This window comes from Silene latifolia, unplaced genomic scaffold (assembly GCF_048544455.1).
Source record: "Silene latifolia isolate original U9 population unplaced genomic scaffold, ASM4854445v1 scaffold_95, whole genome shotgun sequence".
NCBI classification, from domain to species: Eukaryota; Viridiplantae; Streptophyta; class Magnoliopsida; order Caryophyllales; family Caryophyllaceae; genus Silene; species Silene latifolia.
The window spans coordinates 745022-757767 of NW_027413826.1; the positions used below are offsets into that span (position 1 = coordinate 745022).

Here is a 12746-nt window from a genome sequence, read left to right on the forward strand (position 1 = left end):
GCGTGAAAATGCTGGCTGCCAAGGGTGTTTTCTTTTGTCATTTTTGTCTAGCTTTATGATGTAAAGTATCTACTTGTTGTTTTGTCCATTTCCTCTTTTAATTAGGACCATAGGATTCAATGTTAAATGTATGGCCAAGATGTAACTTGAGCATCTATATAAGGAGCTCAATTCCCTTGTAAAAATCAGATTAGAGATTATGAGAATGAGAATATGAGGTGCTTTTGAAAACCCTTTCATTAGTTCATTGCTTTGTGCTTGAACAACCTCCTTTGCTTAGTGCTTGGAGATGACTCTTTCCATTTGCTTAGTGCTTTGGAAGAGTATTATCCTAGGCTTAAACATGCTTTGTGATCTTGTTTAAGTCATATCTTTCATTTTATGTTTCAAATAAAACCTCCCAAAACAGCCCCCCTTAAAACCGAGACATTACTACTCCAAAACAGCCCATTTTTGAGTTGATTTTTTTCGTATGGTTGCTGCGTTTTTTTGGCCTATTTTGGGCTGATTAAGGACCACCTCATCGTTTTAGTGCAAAATGGTATCAGAGCTTCGGCTCTTGCGTTTTCTTAAACCAAGACGATCTTGGGAAATGGTGGTCCTTGGTGTTCTAGGGTGTGACACCACAAATCTGTGTGCGGCTTGATTTGTGGGTGTTGGCTTTGGTTCGAGCACTTGTGTGTTGCTCGGATCGAGTTGGCTAACAAGAGGGTTCGGTCTTTGCTAAGTGCTTGACTAGAATGGGCTCTTGTTGTTTCCCTCTTTAACATCTATACTACATTTTTCTGAAATTGTATTTGTTTTTGAAATCGTCTTTTGTTATACCATGTTCTTAACCGCGAAAGTTTGAGGACAAACTTTTCTCAACAAAGAGAGTTTGAAATAAATTGGGTTGATCGTCTATTTTGTGTAAAACAGCCGATTATTTGCAAGCTAAATGAAGAGCAAAATGGCAAGATACCATGGAGAAAATGACAACAAATGGTCCCCTTTTGTGTCTCCTAAAGGTGCCAAAATAAATTGAAGAGCAAGGCAACCCCACAAGACTTGAGCAGCTTGTCCTTGGCTGTTTAGGACCAGCCATTTTGGCGTGAAAATGCTGGCTACCAAGGGTGTTTTCTTTTGTCATTTTTGTCTAGCTTTATGATGTAAAATATCTACTTGTTGTTTTGTCCATTTCCTCTTTTAATTAGGACCATAGGATTCAATGTTAAATGTATGGCCAAGATGTAACTTGAGCATCTATATAAGGAGCTCAATTCCCTTGTAAAAATCAGATTAGAGATTATGAGAATGAGAATATGAGGTGTTTTTGAAAACCCTTTCATTAGTTCATTGCTTTGTGCTTGAACAACCTCCTTTGTTTAGTGCTTGGAGATGACTCTTTCCATTTGCTTAGTGCTTTGGAAGAGTATTATCCTAGGCTTAAACATGCTTTGTGATCTTGTTTAAGTCATATCTTTCATTTTATGTTTCAAATAAAACCTCCCAAAACAGTCCCCCTTAAAACCGAGACATTACTACTCCAAAACAGCCCATTTTCGAGTTGATTTTTGTCGTATGGTTGCTGCGTTTTTTTTTGGCCTATTTTGGGCTGATTAAGGACCACCTCATCGTTTTAGTGCAAAATGTTATCAGAGCTTCGCCTCTTGCGTTTTCTTAAACCAAGACGATCTTGGGAAATGGTGGTCCTTGGTGTTCTAGGGTGTGACACCACAAATCTGTGCGCGGCTTGATTTGTGGGTGTTGGCTTTGGTTCGAGCACTTGTGTGTTGCTCGGGTCGAGTTGGCTAACAAGAGGGTTCGGTCTTTGCTAAGTGCTTGACTAGAATGGGCTCTTGTTGTTTCTCTCTTTAACATCTATACTACATTTTTCTGAAATTGTATTTGTTTTTGAAATCGTCTTTTGTTATACCATGTTCTTAACCGCGAAAGTTTGAGGACAAACTTTTCTCAACAAAGAGAGTTTGAAATAAATTGGAAATTTGATCGTCTATTTTGTGTAAAACAGACCGATTATTTGCAAGCTAAATGAAGAGCAAAATGGCAAGATACCATGGAGAAAATGACAACAAATGGTCCCCTTTTGTGTCTCCTAAAGGTGCCAAAATAAATTGAAGAGCAAGGCAACCCCACAAGACTTGAGGAGCTTGTCCTTGGCTGTTTAGGACCAGCCATTTTGGCGTGAAAATGCTGGCTGCCAAGGGTGTTTTCTTTTGTCATTTTTGTCTAGCTTTATGATGTAAAATATCTACTTGTTGTTTTGTCCATTTCCTCTTTTAATTAGGACCATAGGATTCAATGTTAAATGTATGGCCAAGATGTAACTTGAGCATCTATATAAGGAGCTCAATTCCCTTGTAAAAATCAGATTAGAGATTATGAGAATGAGAATATGAGGTGTTTCTGAAAACCCTTTCATTAGTTCATTGCTTTGTGCTTGAACAACCTCCTTTGCTTAGTGCTTGGAGATGACTCTTTCCATTTGCTTAGTGCTTTTGAAGAGTATTATCCTAGGCTTAAACATGCTTTGTGATCTTGTTTAAGTCATATCTTTCATTTTATGTTTCAAATAAAACCTCCCAAAACAGCCCCCCCTAAAACCGAGACATTACTACTCCAAAACAGCTCATTTTCGAGTTGATTTTTGTCGTATGGTTGCTGCGTTTTTTTGGCCTATTTTGGGCTGATTAAGGACCACCTCATCGTTTTAGTGCAGAAATTAAAACTTCTGACAAATGAGATTTAGATATCATGCCTAAACTCCGTCTACAAATTAACATAATAATATAAACCATTAATACTTAAGTATAAAATGGTTCACTTATCCATATATGTTAATAGTAAGACATCTGAAATCACTTCATATTTAATCTCCCTTTAGTTTGTCTTTATCCCCTTAAATTTGAATATCCGAAGTAAAGGGGCTAACAATTTCATTTTGACACAAAACTTTAATTTTCCTTTTAATGTGTGATACCGAAAAGTATAGTAGTTTCTTTTCTTCTTTATATCCACTGAACTTGAATGCAAGCTTACTTGAAAGAGACTAAAATCTAAACTATATAAAGCTATCAACAATGATGGATTCATCATTATTTGAATTTTGAAAACCCAAAATTAATTATTTCTCAATGGACAAAGAACCAGATTTACCCATATGAAAAATATCCGAATTCCACCTAAGGTGGTACCAAAAAGAATTTTCCAAATTCAAATAAAGGAACAAGTCATTAATGATAACTAAATTAGTTGACTGTCTCAAATAACTTAGATGATGACATGCCTTAAATAGATGAATCTTTCATCATCAATTGGCTTGTAACATCTCAATTATACTTGCATCAATATACTTATGTGGGTGGAAAAACCAAATTCACCCACCAAACATGATTGAATATAAAAGTTAACCTTAGACAAACCGAATGAGAAGTTTAACTTTACCGACACGCCAAACGTTAAAACTGGTACTAGATTTTCCTTATGTGTCCAAACTCTTAACAAACTAACGACTAAAAAAGTCTAACCTTATGTCTGTTGTTATTTCTTTGAGTTTGACTTTTGCAGCTTCTTAATTAACTGAATTAACTGAAACAATGCCCTTAAATATTTCCCTAAATTCGAATAATCACTAAACTCGTGCATTTTGAATGTAATACTTCTCAAAGTTACATACCTTACTCCTTACGATAACTTTTACCTTATGAGAAGCAGAATTATACATTCTTAAAGCAAGGTAAGATCAAAGCAACCAGAGATAAAATTCACATTCTCTTACCATTCATTTAATAAATAATTTCATCCGAATTGAGAATGTAACTGAAATGACAGATATAATAACCATAAATGTCAAACTGAATGAACAAAACAACATCCTTATATTTTGAATAAATTCAAATAATTAAAGTGTCTTTTCGAAATTAATATTTAGTTATTAGACGTAAATATTAACTAGTTAAAGACATTATTCTTTAGTAATTGTAATCAAATATTGACGAGAAACTCACGTCGAACACTAAGCCTTCCTTTGGGTCAACTCAATATTCACATGAAAATCCGAATAATCGTCACATATTTATTACGCAACGTGTATATGCAATTCGGCCAAATAATGGTCTTCCTTTGGGCCGACCATTTTTCGCATGAATTACACACACTAAATCCAAGAATTGAATTTATTTACCTCAAAAACTTTATGGGCATAATCCTTATAAATGTCATAAATAAAATGACACTCCCTTAACTTAATTTTCAGATTCAAATATTGGCATCCCCATGAACACAAGACACCTAGCACAACATTAAGTTTAGTCTTTGGACATAAAATTAACTTGTTAGTGGACCATCTTGGTGTAGTGATCAAGTATTAACAATAAATTCCTGTCAAATATTAAGCCTTCCTTTGGGCCGACTTAATATTCACATGAAAACCTTACAATTGTTAGATACTTACCACCACAAGCATGACTGAATTTCGGCCAAATCATAGCCTTCCTTTGGGCCGACCATTATCCGCATGAAACTCAATCACACACTGTAGTCATAATATTCTAAATCATTCAACTTACACAATAGAGGTTACTTTTGCAACTTATTGTGTCGATCAAACAACCTAAAATATTAGACCCGTTATTATAAATCCGATTGGCCAATAATTAAATCTGAAAACACAAGTTCTTAATTAACAAGTGACTTAACTTTTAGTGATAATATACAAAATTATATCAAAATAGTTCCTTAGTCATATAAGTCTGTAAAAATAATAAACTATACAAGTATATATCCTCAATTTTCACTTGTCATACATTAAAATTCACTTATAGCAATACGCACACGATCAATCATGCACTACTACAAATTCAGGCAACTACAACGCCCCTTTAACAACGATTATTCACGAAAATCACAATAGACGTTGTAGAATATATGGCGCGACTTTTACTAAACTTAATTACAACGGGTATGGTTATAAAAACCGTTGTTATTAGTTTTAACAACGGGTCACACATGCGGAACCGTTGTTAATAATTTGGCGCAAAATTGGCGCAAAGTTAGTGAAAAGTAATAACAACGGTTATTTTTGAAACCCGTTGTTAAAACTTATTTAACAACGGGTGTTTTCTACACCCGTTGTTAAAACATATTTCACAACGGTTGTTGTTTAATAACCGTTGTCAATACCTTCCATACTATAAACCACACAAACACAAGTCTGCTGCAGCCACAAAACACAAACCTTAATACACAAACACAAACCCAAAGCAGTGACGGACCAAACACAAACACAAAACACACACTTTCTCATCGTCTCTTTCTCTCTTTCTCATCGTCGCTTTATCTTCTCGCCGTCCTTTGTTGATTTCATCATCTCTTTACGTACGTTCGTAATTATCGGGTTTGTTTCATCGTCATTATTTTATTGTTCTAATTATTTCATTTCAATGTATGTGTTTTTATCGACCATTAGGTTCCGTTCAGCATCTGCTAATTATTTCATTTCCATGTATGTGTTTCTAATTATTTCATTTCCATCTTCTTTTGCGTCCTTCAGTACGGATCGAGCATGTTTTAGCAGTTAGGGTTTGGAGAATATATTGAGATAATGGAAATGCATGTTAGTTGAGATAATGCAATGTATTTATACTAATGTGTGGGTTGAGTTGTTTTTTAATTAATATATATGTTAGGAAGTTGTGCCATATATGTTAGGAAGTTGTGCCATAATCAGATCTTGATGATGAATGATAGATCTATGGAGTTGAAAAAATGGAAGCAAATCAAACAAGCATAACTCAACACTTTCAAAATGATCATTTCATTTAATTTTAAACCAAATACATTACAGCAATTATCAGAAATCAAAAGATGTATAATAAGCCGGAACAACCCCGGTTAAGCGTAAAAAACGCTTCTCAACCTGCCACCAATCACGCCACTCCAGTATACCGCTAACTTCCGGGTCATTGGCTTCATATTTTGCAATAACAGATTGAATATATGCAAGGACACGACTTGCATGTGGAGATAAGGTTGGAAGAGTACAACTCAACATATCTCTGTTGCGACCAAGTTGCGAGTATCGGCCGACGAGGAGGGTATGAAGATGATGATGATGATGAGGCTTTGTTGACAAGCCGGACTGCTTCACGCCTCTTAATCCAATAATTCCGTTGATGTTCAAGGGATGCTTTGATTAATGGGTGTTGATCGGCGGGAAGCCCGGCGAGAACCTTCCCATCATCTTCAATCGTTTGTGTAAGCCATTCTTCGTTGTTGATAAAATTAGGGTTCATTGCCATGTTGTTTCAATTAATGAATGTTAGTAAAGGATGCTTTAATATGTTGGTAAAGGATGCTTTGGTAAAGGATGCTTTAATATGTTGGTAAAGGATGCTTTAATATGTTGGTAAAGGATGCTTTAATATTTATAGCTAGTAATATTTAATTTATTTTTTTTTTTATTTTTTAAGAACAAACAACAACGGTTATTTATAAATAACCCGTTGTTATAACTTTCCCCCCAAAATTGAGTCACACTTTCCACAACGGGTTTTTATACTTAAAACCGTTGTTAATATTTTTAACAACGGTTTCCTTAAAAAAACCAACCGTTGTTAAAACCTTTTACAACGGACGCTTTAACAACGTCCGCTTTTTTATATAACAACGGTTTTTGACCGTTGTTATAGGTTGTATCTGTAGTAGTGATGGCGCATTCCGAATCCCATATCCAAATTAACTAGTAATAGATCATCAGAACCATGTGTGGTTAACACTCTACCATCTAGAAACTTGCGACTATAGGTGAATGTTTGGGCACTTAAAACTAAACGGCAATTTCCACCAAACTCCCATAACTGTAGAAAAGAACATTAGCAATATTAATAACTTTATCAAGAGCAAACAGAATCAATAACATTGCTCACAAAGTTACCAAACCTCCATATGTAATTAGACCAAACAGAAACATGAACATATCATTATCTTAAGTTATTATCAAGCAAATCTACTATCAGTAAAAAACCAACAGAGCAGGGGTAATGTGAGACAAAGAGAGAGAGAAAGCGATAAAAACCCCCAAATCAACAACCCTAATCTAGTTCTCGTTGCTCCGCCGCCTCCACCATCCACACTTGCCCTCCTTCTACTTCCCCTACCTAATCGCCGGAGATAGGTTGGTCCCTTAGCCTATCTCCGGCGATTCGTCACATTTCATACCCCAAAACCCCCAATTTTCAATTTTATTTTCCCGCATCTCCCCATCCTTTTGCTGTTCTTTCGCCATTGCTATGGCGCCGGGGACGGGTCAGGCATGGCCTATCTCCGATGACGGCCTGTTTTTCGTTCTCTATTGTTTATTACCGGTTCTTTGGCTATCCCCTTTTCCGATTTGAAGTTTTGATCCGTCTTTTTCGGGTTGATTTTTTGACTCGTCTCTTGTGGGTCATTGGTTGGTTCGATTCGATGATTTATCGTATGTCTTTGGTTCCTTCTGCTAACCAGCCTGAATTTTGCGTTTTAAGAAGCTCCTTCATCGTCGTTTCGTTCCTCCGACGGTCATGTTTATTGCTCCTCGTATGGCGGCAGATTTGCCCTTGTTTACGTTTGCGTCGAGGAGCTAGCAGATTCCTGCAACTCCAAATATCAATGAACCAAAAAATGAGTTTAACACAAGGATCTTGACCAACAAGTTTAACCGGGGCAGCAACAAGGCGCGGTGATATGATCCATGTTACATGTTTCACTAATTATTGTGTCAATCGTATTAAATGTTGTTCTTGTTTTCGCTTTTAAAGTAATGGTGTTACTTTAAGTGAGGTTTCGTTTGGTATTCATCTTTAAAGATGGTTATGCCGCGATTTGTTTAAAGTTTAAGAGTGTTTTGTCCGTTCCCTCCGGTACCTTGTCCTGTCACCGTCGCTTTTCGTTCTCATTCCAGGGGTGATCCCCCAATTCCCCCCATCCCTGGTTTGTCTGTCCTGTTGATGAAGTTTTCTCTTTTGTTGGTTCTGTTGGTCTCCCAAGCGGATGTCTTTTGGGTCTGATAAGGTGATCCCCCCATTTCCTCCACCTTTCGTTCCCTCTTCTCTCTCCCTTGTGTTGAACTGTGTCGTCCGTTTGTTTGGTCGGTTTGTTTGTTTTGGCGGTGGTCCTGGGAGGTATCCTCTGGTGATTCGGGTGTCCATGTGGTGTCTTGGTACATCTTGTTGTCTTGTTGATGGGTCTTCATCTATTGCTCCTTCTCATGCTGCTCCCAAGTGGGTCCTTGTTATTTCTGTGTCTTTTGAGTTTCGAGACTCGTTTGTTTGGTCGTTTTGGTGTGAGTGGTTGCAGATGGTGGTTTGGTTTGGTTTCTGTGCTGGTTGTCATGGTGGTCGTCGGGTCCTTCTTCTTTTCGCAATGGCAAGTCTGGTTGTAGTGGCTCTTTTGTGCTCTGAGTGGTCTTGTTTTGGGTGCCTCGGTTGGGTTGGATGGTTCGAAGTTGGTGTTCCTGCTTGAGTCAGTTTACGGGTGTTTTTGGGTGTTGGGGTTTGCGTATGAGATGTGCTTGGTAGGGTGAAGTCGGGGTGTGGCAATGTTGTTGGGTGGCCAGGATGCGGTGGTCTCAACCCCATTGTTCCCCATGAAAGGTTTGACTTGGAATTGCAGGGGTCTTAAGGACCTGTTTGCCCCTGTTGTTCCTAAAATTAGAGCAATTTGTAGGTCTTTTCATAATAAATTATATTTCGTCTTCCTTTCTGAAACTAAGTGTGATGTACTTTCAGTGGATGTTCTTCTGCGACCTATGGGTTTCCTTCAGTCTGTTGGATGTGATGCTGATGGATTAAAAGGGGGGCTCTGGGTCGGCTGGAAAAGTAGTTGTAAATTAGAATGTGTATTTATCAGTTGCAATCTTATTATCCTCTTGGTGAATCAGTGTAAGGGTAGCATGTGGTATTTGTGTTGTGTTTATGGTGAACCCGATCATTCTAAGAGGGGTGCTGTTTAGGAAAACATTACCCATCATCTTAATTCTCTCGACAAACCCTTTTTGCTTATAGGTGATTTCAACCAAGTTGAGTTCTCTTCTGATAAGTTAGGTGGCAGTGATAAATTGATTCGAGGAGCAAACTTATTCACTTATTGGAAGAATTTACATTGTTTGATGGATATCCCCTTTAAGGGACCCAGATTCACTTGGTGCAATAATAGGGATAGTCCACATCGAATATACGAAAGACTTGATAAGGGGTTTGCTCCCAATGATTGGCTTTCTCTTTTCCCAAATACTTTTATCAAACACTTACCTATTCAAATATCGGATCACGCGCCTATAATCCTTGATACAAATATGGTTCTGAACACCAAAAAGAAAGTGTATAGGCTAGAGACTTGGTGTTTTGATCATGCCGAATGCGGTAAATTTGGTTAAAGAAAGCTGGGAAAGATATGTTAAGGGTGATGCTTCTCATGTTCTTTTGGAAAAACTTCGTCGTATAAATACCGCTTTTAGTGTTTTGGCTTGTAACAAAAAGGATGAATGAGGACTAAAGTGGAGTGAATTTGATCAGGATCTTGAGTCCAATCTTTTAGATATTGAGAATGGTGGTGATATTGTTAATTACGAATCATGCCACAAAAAGCTTATGGAATTCTCTCTTGCTGCTTGCACTTATTGGCGTCAACGTACCAAATTGAAATGGAATTGTGAGGGTGACACGTGCACAAAGTACTTTTTCAATTGGGTTAAAGGACGATCTGGTGCTAATCTTATCTTAGGTATTAAGAAGGAGTCTAATGAATGGACTTTTGATATGAAGGAGATTGGTGGTTTGTTTTATGAACACTTCTCCACTATCTTTAATTCCGATTATGAGCCTGAGTGTTTTGAAGATTACTTAAATAAGTATGGTTACTTATTTGATAATCTTAAGCGCAAAGTGGGTACGGAGGAGAGGGCCAAATTGGGTCGTGTTTATTCGAAAAATGAAGTTCGTGCGGCTGTGTTCCAATTGGGACCTCTAAAATCACCGGGTCCTGACGGTATTCCGACTGCTTTTTACCAAAAGTATTGGGCTATTGTTAAGAATGATGTTATTAAAGGAGCTCTCAATATCCTAAATTCCGGTACTGTGCTTAAGGATTTCAATAAAACCTTTATTGTTCTTATTCCGAAAAATGACTGTCCGGAGAGAGTTAGGGATTTTCGGTCGATTAGCCTCTGCAATGTTATTATGAAAGTTGTCACAAAGTGTATTGCTAATAGATTAAAAGGGGTTATGGATGATCTTGTCAGTCCTTTTCAGAGTGCTTTTGTTCCTAATAGAAGTATTCCTGATAATATTGTCATTGCCCAAGAAATTCTTCATGCCATAAATCATAGGAGTTATGGTAAGATGGGTATGATGGCTCTAAAGGCTGATATGAGTGAAGCCTGTGATAGGTTAAACTGGAATTTCATAAGAGGGGTGCTCTCCTACTTAAATTTGCCGGGCTCTATGGTTCAGCTTATTATGAGTACTATTGAATATGTTTCTTACGAAATTCTGATTAATGGTGCTCCTATGGATAGAGTTGAACCTGGTTGTGGGATTAGGCAAGGTAACCCTTTATCCCCTTATATATTCGCGCTTTGCACGGAAGTCCTATCCCAAATGATTCTCTATGCCCAGGATAACTACCTCATTAAGGGTATCAAAATTTGCAAGCACGGGCCGGAAATTTCCCATTTATTGTTTGCGGATGATTCACTCTTCTTTATCCGTGGTGACTATGACAATTTGGATTTTCTTATGAATATTATCGATGAATACTGTGCTGCATCTAGGCAATGTCTTAATAAAGATAAGTCATCTATTCTATTCAGTCCAAATTGTTCACTTATGACGGTCAAGAAGTGTTTGACTGAGTTTAAATTTGCTCCTAAGCATGATCTTGGCAACTATCTTGGCCTACCTACGAGTATTGGGTCTTCTAAAAGGGATTTATTTAAATTTCGTGTTGACAAGACTAAGCGAAGGCTATCCTCCTGGAATAACATTTTTCTCTCTTCGGCTGGTAAATTGACTCTTATTCGTTCTGTTATGTCTTCACTATCTCTTTTCTCTCTATCGGTATTTCGTATACCGGTAAGTGTAACATCAAAACTCCAGTCCTTGATGGTGCATTTTTGGTAGAGTGGAACTAGAAATAATAGGTCTATCCATTGGTGTAGTAAAGATTTCCTTAGTAGACCTGTGGGTGAAGGGGGCCTTGGACTTCGTAATATTGCTTGCTTTAATCAAGCTCTTCTTGCCAAATCTGCTTGGAGAATCTTAAGTGTTCCGAGATGCCTTATTAGTAAAGTTATTGGTCCCAAGCTTGGTGTTCAAGATGATATTTTATTCCAGACCCGTTGGAAGGCTCCACAAGCGTCGTCTTGGGCTCTTAAAAGCCTTGTATGGGGATCCGATCTTATCTACAATAACATTGCTTGGACTATTGGATCTTCTTCTCGTCTTAATACTTAGAAGAGCAAATGGATAGAGGGTGATAGTCTTCATGATCTTTGTAGAGAGGTTTTTGATGCTCCTATTGATCCCGCGTTACTGGTTAGTGACCTTCATGATAGTCATAGGAGATGAGATCTCTCTTCTCTTGGTTTCGATCCGGGTGAGGGAGTTATAAAGAAAATCCTCGCAAGTTATATCCCGTGTCAACCCTCGGATGACTCCTTCTATTGGAAATTCTCTAAACATGGTGCATTCACTGTCAAGTCGGGATATTATGTTGCTGTTATGGCCTTAACCAATGGACCTACCTCGCCTGCTGATCTTTCTAGAATGTCTGCAACAATTGTGGCTTTTTGCAGATATAAACTCTGGAAGTTGCCTATCTCTAACAAGCTAAAGGTGTTTTTATGGAAATTTATGGCTAATGCCCTTCCATTGGGCTCTGAATTCCTTAGACAAAAAATGAATTGGCGCTCCTCCTGTACTCTTTGTGATGGCTCATCTCCTTGTGTGGAATCTAGTTCTCACCTGTTTAGAGATTGTAGCTTTGCAAAGGCTCTATGGTTTGGCTGCCCTTTAGGACTTAAAATCACGGGAGGGGTGGACATTGATGTTAGGGTTTGGGTCATTAACTGGGTTACTTATTTCCTAAGTGGCCCAGATCCTAACTCCCTCATTTTTCCCCTAATCGCTACCCTATGGAGAATTTGGTGTTGCAGGAATGATATGATCTTCAAGAATCGTCGCCCTTGGCCTATGAATGCTCTACTTTCTATTCTTGGTGACATTCAGTGTATGAAGGAGGTTGTGTGCAGTAAGGATGCTAGCCTCCTTCCAAAGATCCTTGGTGGACTCCTCCCCGATTTTGGGTTAGCTAAGAGGGTTAGAAACTCCTTCCCTATTGGATTGTTGGTGGACCTGGGTGCGGAAATGTTTGTCTTGTCAAGTGTGATCTTTGCTTGGAGGGATGATAGAAGTGCTGGCATGGGGTGGTGTTTATTGGATGGTAATGGGACCTTAAGGAACACTGCTCACGCTCGCTCGTTTGCCTCTTCTGCCCTTCATGCCGAAGGACATGCAGCTATCATGACGCTTAAATGGGCCTTGGACGAGGGGTACCTTCATATTAGACTTGTTACGGATTGTCTTAACTTGGTTTTGCAGGTTGCGGGAGCGGAAAAGCCGATTGCATCTATCATTGCATTATCCATGATATTAAGTCTATTGCGTCTCATTTTCATTGGTGCTCTCTTAGTTTCTGTCTTAGGGGAGTGA

At 38.2% G+C, this 12746-nt stretch overlaps 1 protein-coding gene across 1 annotated transcript; it reads left to right on the forward strand.

The window, feature by feature from the left end:
• The first annotated feature begins 11756 nt into the window (after positions 1 to 11756).
• LOC141640590 (uncharacterized) lies at positions 11757 to 12746 on the forward strand. Its single transcript, XM_074449324.1, has one exon. It carries the CDS (start codon positions 11757 to 11759, stop codon positions 12744 to 12746), a length of 990 nt encoding a protein of 329 aa, XP_074305425.1.

Excerpts from the sequence above, each read along its gene's own strand:
- LOC141640590 (XM_074449324.1), top strand. The coding sequence starts at position 11,757 with ATGGCCTTAACCAATGGACCTACCTCGCCTGCTGATCTTTCTAGAATG.